The sequence below is a fragment of the Hyla sarda genome, chromosome 7 (assembly GCF_029499605.1).
Source record: "Hyla sarda isolate aHylSar1 chromosome 7, aHylSar1.hap1, whole genome shotgun sequence".
Taxonomy (NCBI): Eukaryota; Metazoa; Chordata; class Amphibia; order Anura; family Hylidae; genus Hyla; species Hyla sarda.
The window spans coordinates 210,287,236-210,297,196 of record NC_079195.1 but is presented as its reverse complement, the minus strand read 5'-3'; the positions used below and the strand labels follow the sequence as shown (position 1 = coordinate 210,297,196).

The following is a 9,961-nucleotide window of genomic DNA, read 5'->3' as shown; positions in this document are numbered from 1 at the left end:
GAACTCCAGCATGAGTCTGAAATCTATAAAAAAAAAAAAAAAAAAAAAAAAAAAAAAAAAAAAAGCCTTGCGGCCAGGACTGGTAAGGAGACCCCTAGTGGTCATTTTTTCAAAGTGTAAAATTAAATAGAAAGAAGCATATTTTTTAATAACATGCAATTGTAAAGTTATTCTGCATACATTAATCTATAATATATCAAAAGTTTTTTTACATGAAAGGTACCCTTTAAAAATGAAAGAAGCGAGCTGATTGTTTTCTATGGGCAACTTTTCCTCTGGACATGTTTTGATAAATCTCCCCCATAGAGTTTGAGGGGGAGGAGTAAAACTACTATATATCCTGGTCCTATAAAGATAACAGCAGCAGTATACAGATAGAACTGGAGGGGATGTGTATAACTAAAATATATCCTGAACTATAGAGATTACACCAGCAGTATACAGAGAGCTAGGAGGGATCTGATAGATCAGTGGTCTCCAACCTGCGGACCTCCAGATGTTGCAAAACTACAACTCCCAGCATGCTGGGAGTTGTAGTTTTGCAACAACTGGAGGTCCGCAGGTTGAAGACCACTGTGATAGATGATGAAGTCATCTGGTAGTTCACACTTCAGTTGTTACACAGTAGTGTGACGGCCGTATTGACTATAATGGGGTCCATCGGGACCCGCTATTGCCTGTTGCACCCCGTCCAAAATGACAGCCGTCAAACTCAGATACAAAAAAAAAAGAGAGCGTTTGACGGCTGTTCTTGATGGGCAATGGCAGTGTGAAAGAATAAGTCAGCTGACCCAGGACAGACCACTTCCTCTGACATATGAAAGGGGTATTTCAGTTTTTTTTTTCCGCCTTTGAGCCCCTGATGCCAAATCATAATGCAGTTTAATTTTCCTTTATTACCTCCACACTCCTCTTTGTCTCTTTTTCATGCACAGGACTCACACCCTGAAGTGCTGTAGTGCAGGCCTTTTTATTTTACTGTTGTCTCCCTTTCCCAGCATTACATGTAATTGCCCACTGGCCCCTGGTTTTGCCAATATGGTATAGGTAGGTTTAGTGTTAGGTCCCGTGCCATTTGAGAAACGTTGGTGTGCGGGCTCAGGTATGTCCTTCATATAAGGATATACTGGCTAGTGTCTCAATTTTAACATTTTTGAGGGTTAGTCAATGTCATTGTTACATCTACCACAGTAGTGCACCTAAATTCCATATAGATTATTTTGATTGTTTCACATCCACACCTACCGTATATACTCGAGTATAAGCCGACCCGAATATAAGCCGAGGCCCCTAATTTCACCCCAAAAACCCAGGAAAAGTTATTGACTCGACTATAAGCCTGGGGGGGGGGGGGGAGGAAATACATCATCCCCCCCATCATCATCCAGAGCCCCGTCATTAACACCCTCATCATCACACTGTCATCATCCCCCTGTCATCATCATCCCCGTGTCATCATCCCCCCTTCATCATCACCGCTGTCATCATACCCCCTTCATCATTACCCTGTCATCATCATCCCCCTGTCATCATCCCCCCTTCATCATCACCGCTGTCATCATACCCCCTTCATCATTACCCTGTCATCATCCCCCCTTCATCATCACTGCCTGTCATCATTACCCTGTCATCATCCCACAGCCCCCTTCATCATCACTGCCTGTCATCATTACCCTGTCATCATCCCCCCCCCCCTTCATCATCACCGCTATTTTCAGTGGTCTTCAACCTGCGGACCTCCAGATGTTCCAAAACTACAACTCCCAGCATGACCGGACAGCCATCAGCTGGAGGTCTGCAGGTTGAAGACCACTGCGGCCTTCGTCATCATCCAGACCCCCCCCCCTTTAGTTTTGTACTCACCTCCGCTCAACGGGACGTTAGGGTGAGCTGGTCCGGGCCACCTGTGCTGCAGGGACCATCTGGTGGGGAGGGATAGTCGTTCCGGGCTGTCCTTCTTCACCGGAGGGGCCTCTTCTCCGCGCTTCAGGCCCGGAATAGAGACGTTGCCTTGACGACGACGCACAGGAACGTTGCTCATGAACGTCCCTGTGCGTCGTCGTCAAGGCAACGTCACTATTCTGGGGCCGGGCCTGGAGCGGAGAAGAGGCCCCTCCGGTGAAGATGGACAGTACGCAAAAACTATCCCTCCCCACCAGATGGTCCCTGCAGCACAGATGGCCCGGACCAGCTCACCCTAACGTCCCGTTGAGCGGAGGTGAGTACAAAACTAAAGGGGGGGGGGGGGGTCTGGATGATGACGAAGGCCGCAGTGTTTTCAACCTGCGGACCTCCAGATGTTTCAAAGCTACAACTCCCGGCATGCCCGGACAGCCATCGGCTGTCCGGGCATGCTGGGAGTTGTAGTTTTGAAACATCTGGAGGTCCGCAGGTGGAAGACCACTGAGGGCGGAGAGTTCACTCGAGTATAAGCCGAGGGGGGTGTTTTCAGCACGAAAAATCGTGCTGAAAAACTCGGCTTATACTCGAGTATATACGGTATTTATCTGGTGTAGGATGCCATTGTGGCACTTGTGGTCTTTTGCAGGCATCCTCCATTGTATGCATATTTATGCTGGGGATCGCCCAGAGCAACAGACCACAAGCGCAGGATCTGCTCCCCCAGTATCTATGCACATCTGCATTCAGGGGTTGAGCACCTTTTGCCATCTGATACCACGTCAATGTATTTGCCAGCATTACATGTGGCCAGAGACAAGGGGTAATTTATCATTGCTGTCTTTGGTAAGCGAGTTCTGAAGTCATATATATATATATATATATATATATATATATATATATATTAAAAAAACAATGCAGCACTACTTCACCATTAGATGCCCGGTGCCATGTAATAGAAAACAATGTAATAGAAAACCCTTATTGGTAGAATATGTCGTGGAATAAGATGGGCTTAAACCACTGTTATTTTTATTTCGCAGATACACATTGGGATAAAAGCAATAAGATATGCCGCCATACGCTGTGGCAGGTCTGTTCACTTTATTGGACTGAACATATTCTACAAGTGACCACATCAGTTCATAAAGTGAATACCTACGCCACTGTATGGGTCAGCAAACGTAAATGTTGGCACCCCTGAAATTTTTCTACAAAATGAAGTATTTCTCACAGAAAAGGATTGCAGTAACACATGTTTTTCTATACACATGTTTATTCCCTTTGTGTGTATTGGAACTAAACCAAAAATGGAGGAAAAAAAGCAAATTGGACATAATGTCACCAAACTCCAAAAATGGGCTGGACAAAATTATTGGCACTCTTTCAAAATTGTGGACAAATAAGATTGTTTCAAGCATGTGATGCTCCTTTTAAACTCACCTGGGGCAAGTAACAGGTGTGGGCAATATAAAAATCACACCTGAAAGCAGATAAAAAGGAGAGAAGTTCACTTAGTCTTTGCATTGTGTGTCTGTGTGTGCCACACTAAGCATGGACAATAGAAAGAGGATAAGAGAACTGTCTGAGGACTTGAGAACCAAAATTGTGGAAAAATATCAACAATCTCAAGGTTACAAGTCCATCTCCAGAAATCTAGATTTGCCTTTGTCCACAGCGCGCAACATTATCAAGAAGTTTGCAACCCATGGTACTGTAGCTAATCTCCCTGGGCGTGGACGGAAGAGAAAAATTGATGAAAGGTGTCAATGCAGGATAGTCCGGATGGTGGATAAGCAGCCCCAAACAAGTTCCAAAGATATTCAAGCCGTCCTGCAGGCTCAGGGAGCATCAGTGTCAGCGCGAACTATCTGTCGACATTTAAATGAAATGAAACACTATGGAGGAGACCCAGGAGGACCCCACCGCTGACACTGAGACATAAAAAAGCAAGACTACATTTTGCCAAAATGAACTTGAGTAAACCAAAATCCTTCTGGGAAAACGTCTTGTGGACAGATGAGACCAAGATAGAACTTTTTGGTAAAGCACATCATTCTACTGTTTACCGAAAACAGAATGAGGCCTACAAAGAAAAGAACACAGTACCTACAGTGAAATATGGTGGAGGTCCAATGATGATTTGGGGTTGTTTTGCTGCCTCTGGCACTGGGTGCCTTGAATGTGTACAAGACATCATGAAATCTGAGGATTACCAACGGATTTTGGGTCGCACTGTACAGCCCAGTGTCAGAAAGCTGGGTTTGTGCCTGAGATCTTGGGTCTTCCAGCAGGACAATGACCCCAAACATACATCAAAAAGCCCCCAGAAATGGATGACAACAAAGCACTGGAGAGTTCTGTGGCAGCAATGAGTCCAGATCTAAATCCCATTGATCACCTGTGGAGAGATCTTAAAATTTCTGTTGGGAAAAGGCGCCTTCCAATAAGAGACCTGGAGCAGTTTGTAAAGGAAGAGTGGTCCAACATTCCGGCTGAGAGGTGTAAGAAACGTATTGATGGTTATAGGAAGCCACTGATTTCAGTTATTTTTTCCAAAGGGTGTGCAACCAAATATTAAGTTATAGGTGCCAATAATTTTGTCCAGACCATTTTTGGAGTTTGGTTATGTCAAATTAGCATTTTTTTCTCCCCTTTTTGGTTTAGTTCCAATACACACAAAGGGAATAAACATGTGTATAGCAAAACATATGTTACTGCAATCCTTTTCTGTGAGAAATACTTCATTTTCTGGAAAAATTTCAGGGGTGCCAACATTTACGGCCATGACTGTATGTTTAAACAGTACACCAGTAATGTGAAGCCCAGGCATTGCTGTTTTTCAAAACGGTGTGCCTCCAGCTGTTGCAAAACTACAACTCCCAGCATGCTGGGAGTTGGAGTTTTGCAACAGCTGGAGGTACACTGTTTGGAAAATACTGCCTTTTTCCATGTTGTTTAGGCCTCATAAGCTTAGTTTATTGCACCAAATATAATAATTTAAGCACCATTATGATAAATCTGGCGCTGTTTTCGCCACTTCGGTTAACATGCACTTTACAGCACTAATTCCTATTATTCTCATTCTTTGGAGAGTTGGTGGTGGTACACATGCTCCACCCAGATTTAATTCTTAAAGGGGAATTCCGGAGGAAAACAAATGTTTTCAAATCAACTGGTGCCAGAAAGTCATAGAGATTTGTTAATTTATTCTATATAAAAATCTTAATCCTCCCAGTACTTATTAGCTGCTGTATGCTCCAGAGGAAGTTGTGTAGTTCTCTACAGTCTGACCACAGTGCTGTGCAAAGCAGGAGAGTTTTGCTATGGCAATTTGCTCCTGCCCTGGACAGTTCCTGACATGGACAGAGGTGTCAGCAGAGAGCACTGTGCTCAGACTGAAAAGAACTACCGTATTTTTCGCCCTATAGGATGCACCGGCGTACAAAACGCACCCAATTTATAGGTGCAAAATAAAAAAAAAATAAAGATTTTTAACCCAATAGTGGTTTTCAACCTGCGGACCTCCAGATGTTGCAAAACTACAATTCCCAGCATGCCCAGACAGCCTGGGAGTTGTAGTTTTGCAACATCTGGAGGTCCGCAGATTGAAGACCACTGCATAGGAGGTAATACTCACGTGTCCCCGCCCCTCCGGACCCGTCCCCGCTGCCCTGGATGCCGCTCCATCGCTGTCGCCGTGTCCCCGTCGCTCCGGAACGTCTCTGCTGCCGGCTGGGTATCCTCGCTCTCCGTCGCCGCCATCACGTCGTTACGCACGCCGACGCACGTACGCGACGACGTGATGACGAGGAAGGAGAGCGCCGGCCATACAGGGGATCCCTGAACGGAGAAGACACCGAGGAGGCAGGTAAGGTCCCTCCCGGTGTCCTGTAAGCACTAACTCGGCTATTCAGTCGGGCTGTTTGGGACCGCCGCGGTGAAATCGCGGCGGTCCCGAACACGCCGACTGAACAGCCGGGTTAGTGTCACTTTCCCTTCAGACGCGGCGGTCAGCTTTGATCGCCGCGTCTGAAGGGTTAATACAGGGCATCACCGCAGTCGGTGATGTCCTGTATTAGCCGCGGGTCCCGGCCATTGATGGCCGCAGGGACCGCCGCGATAGGGGTGTATTCGCCGTATAAGACGCACCGACTTTTCCCCCCAGTTTTGGGGAAGAAAAAGTGCGTCTTATACGGCGAAAAATACGGTACTCAACTTTATCTGGAGCATACAGCATCTGATAAGTACTGGAAGGATTAAAGGAGATATCCAGGAATCAAAAGACAGACCTAATTTCTTTCAGAAATCGTTGGCTTGTCTGTTTCCACTTTGGGTGTGGTATTACAACTTGGTTTAGATTCACTTCAATGGAACTGAGCTGCAGAACCGGGAGCGGTTTTTGAAAGAAATTACCTCTGTTTTGCGATTCCGGGATAACCCCTTTAAGATTTTTATATCGAAGTAATTTACAAATCTGTATAAGTGTCTGGCACCAGTTGATTTGAAATGTTTTTTTCCTCCGGAGTACCCCTTTAGGGACATAATAATGGATATACTCCATGGAGAATTTTTTTCTTCCGTAAGCAATGCCCATCGGGAACTGTGCTCTGCGACCATTTTCAGTTCTTAATCTAAATTACATAAGAACATTAAACTTAATGTCTATGGCCGACATTTATCATTGTCTTTAGACTTTTTTGTCTACAAAAGGCGTAAACAAGCAGGGTTTATTTGCGCCTTTTGGTTTACACATTTCTGCAGATTTTGAGTTGCAACCCAGTGTTTTTGGCAATACACATGATATGGAAGGAATTTATGAACTGCGCCTTTTCACAAAAAAGGCGCAAAGCCACTGAAAAGTCTCTAAAACTACAACAGCCCAGACTTGGCTTAGCTTTTTGGTGTATGTGAAGAGATAAATTTCAGAAAATGTAACCGGCACAAAACTTATCAAATGCTCTGCGACCATTTAAAGGGGTACTCCGGTGGAAAGCATTTTTTTTTTTTTTTAATCAACTGGTGCCAAAAAGTTAAAAATATGTGTAAATTACTTCTATTAAAAAATCTTTACCCTTCCAGTATTTTTTAGCAGCTGTATGCTACAGAGGAAATTATTTTCTTTTTGAATTTCTTTTTTGTCTGTCCACAGTGCTCTCTGCTGACACCTGATGCCCATATCAGGAACTGTACAGAGCAGGAGAAAATCCCCATAGCAAACCTATCCTGCTCTGGACAGTTCCTGACATGGACAGAGGTGTAGGCAGAGAGCACAGTGGACAAGACAAAAAAATAAATTCAAAAAGAAAAGAATTTCCTCTGTAGCATACAGCTGCTAAAAAGTACTGGAAGGGTAAAGATTTTTTAATAGAAGTCATTTACAAATCTGTTTAACTTTCTGGCACCAGTTGATTAAAAAAATAAAATAAAAAGTAAAGAGTACCCCTTTAATTTTGTCATCAACCTGTGCTACAGTGACTCTTCTTCAGGATCGGGCTTGCCAGACTAGCTTCTGCTCCCCACACACATCACTGAGCCTTGGGCACCTATTACCTAAAGTTTTCCACCAGAGTACCCCTTTAATAAATTTGTTGCTCCTACACATTATCAGCACACAAAAAAAAGGTGTAGAAAAATGCTTCACTTGCACCTACAATGATAAATGCTTCACTTACACCTACAATGATAAATGCTTCACTTACACCTACAATGATAAATGCTTCACTTACACCTACAATGATAAATGTCGGCCTATGTACATTTGTTGTGCAGTTTGTTACAATCCATTGTCCCATGTTATCAGCCGTTTCAGGTTTAGGAGAGTCCAGCTGTAGTGTTTTTCAATAAGATGGCTGACAGAAAGTACAGAAAAGTCCCTGAAACTACTTCATGTCACATAAAGCAAGTTCTGAGAGCTTCCAGAAGTATTTCAACAGAAAGTAGCAGCACTTTAGGGTTAAAAATGTTTCCACGTTTGTATCCAGAGATATTCCACATTCGGAGACACCACAATCTTCTGAATTACTTCTACCTGCACAGGGGAAGCAAAAACATACGTACCGTATAAATAAATATAGTTACATGTTCTTTTTCCATAAACTAGTACAGTGATCCCTCAACATACAATAGTTTCAACATACAATGGCCGTTTCTGGACCATTGTAACTTGAAACCAGACTCAACATACAATGCTATGGAATCTGCGAAACGTGTCAATGGCTGGAAGAACCGACCAATCAGAATGGGCAATCACTGGTAAAACTCCTGTATTACTGAAGTGCATGCACTGACTGGTGTCTGGTAGCGCCCCCTACAGTACAGGAAGGTACTAAATGTTCTGTATGCTTTACCTGTGCCAGAGTTAGCTGCTCCTTTGGACACCAGGAGAGGGCAGCTCCATGTTACTTTTTTTAGGACATTGCATGCACTGTACAGGACCCTGAAGAAGCTCCTGTCCTGTACATAGACCAGTGTTTCCCAAAGAGGGTGCCTCCAGCTGTTGCAAAACTACAACTCCCAGCATGCCCAGACAGCCGAAGGCTGTCCGGGCATGCAGGGAGTTGTAGTTTTGCAACAGCTGGAGGTGCCCTGGTTGGGAAACACTGACATAGTCAGTGATTACAGTTCCCAGCAGATCTTTCTTACTTTTATATGTAAGGATTTGCTTATTTTTGGAAGAAATTTTGGGGCTTCAGAACCAATTACCAGGTTTCCATAGAGTTATGGTCTCAACATACAATGGTATCAACATACAATGGTCGTCCTGGAACGAATGAATATTGTAACTTGAGGGACCACTGTAATAGGGTCTGTTCACACGTCTTAAAATGCACTAACTTTTTCTTTTATTTTACCATGTTCACATTCGGGAATTTCTATTGCAGCCCTATTGATTTCAATTGGATTTTGCAGCACTGTGCACACGACGGAATTTTCTGCAGAAGAAACATCTGCCGTGGAAATTGCAATTCCATCTTCATTCTTTCTGCAAAATCCGTTTGGAAATTAAATTTCTACCTATTTTTTTGGGGGGCGGAATTTTCGCTAAATTTCCGCCATGTGAACGATTGACCTTAAAGGGGTACTCCACTACTCAGCATGCGGAACAAAATTCCGAACGCTTAGAGTCGGCACTGGGGGTTCGTGATGCCACAGCCATGCCCCCTCATGATGTCACACCCTGCCCCCTCAATGCAAGTCTATGGGAGGGGGCGTGGTGGCGGATTTTAATCGCATTCAACATTTCCTTCCAGCAATTATATGCATATTAGAATGTAACTGTAACATGTAACTGTAGAAAACCAATATAAACCACAGAGAAATTGGGCAAAGATGACTTTTTCACTTGCCATTTTTGAGTTTCTCTTCTGGTGTCTTCCTTTATGTACATAATTCAATTGCATTTAATATTATAGGGGGAAAAAATCGACCAAAGGGGTCAGTTTATTTAAGAGTGGGGGACACCAATTCCTCGGAAAGGGCTTCAGATACCCCATTGGGAAGATTGCTAGGGGAATTGGGATGGTTTGATATCTGGCATCAGCTTAAACTTTTTTTTTTATTTTTTATATGTTGTAGTTCTTATGTACTACAACATATCTCTAATATACTTTCATTATTTTTTTATCATTAAAATTGTTTATTTTAATTTTGAAAACCGGCCACTAGGGGTCTCCCTCCTAGTGGCCGGCTGCAGCCTGGCGTGACGTCACGCTTGAATTCGGAACCGATGCCGGCCGGGCAATCGGTCCTAATTCATTCAGCCTGCGCTCGCTCCCTGCCTGTCAATCAGACAGGCAGGAGCGAGCACTAAGAGCGCATTGGCTCCCCGGCCTCACACGCCGCCCCCCTCTCCCGGCATATACGCCACTGCTGCTGTCCTGCACTAAGGCATGAGAGCAATGTTCGGGGGACTGAGAGCGGGGTTCGGGGGGAGACTGAGAGCAGGCTTCGGGGGGGGGGGGGACTGAGAGCGGGCTTCGAGGGGGACTGAGAGTGGGGTTCAGGGGGGACTGAGAGCGGGGTTCGGGGGGGACTGAGAGTGGGGTTCGGGAGGGACTGA

General features: G+C 44.5%; 1 protein-coding gene across 3 annotated transcripts in view; it reads right to left on the bottom strand.

Annotated features, from left to right (window-relative positions):
• Window positions 1-7,257: 7,257 nt before the first annotated feature.
• The window catches only part of MCOLN3 (mucolipin TRP cation channel 3), a 66,785-nt gene continuing 64,081 nt past the window's right edge, over window positions 7,258-9,961 (bottom strand). For all 3 annotated transcript variants that reach the window (XM_056532519.1, XM_056532520.1, XM_056532518.1), the window contains exon 14: window positions 7,258-7,930. In XM_056532519.1, the coding sequence (XP_056388494.1) occupies window positions 7,927-7,930 (4 nt within the window). In that variant the 3' untranslated portion in view covers window positions 7,258-7,926. The remainder of the gene's footprint in view (window positions 7,931-9,961) is intronic.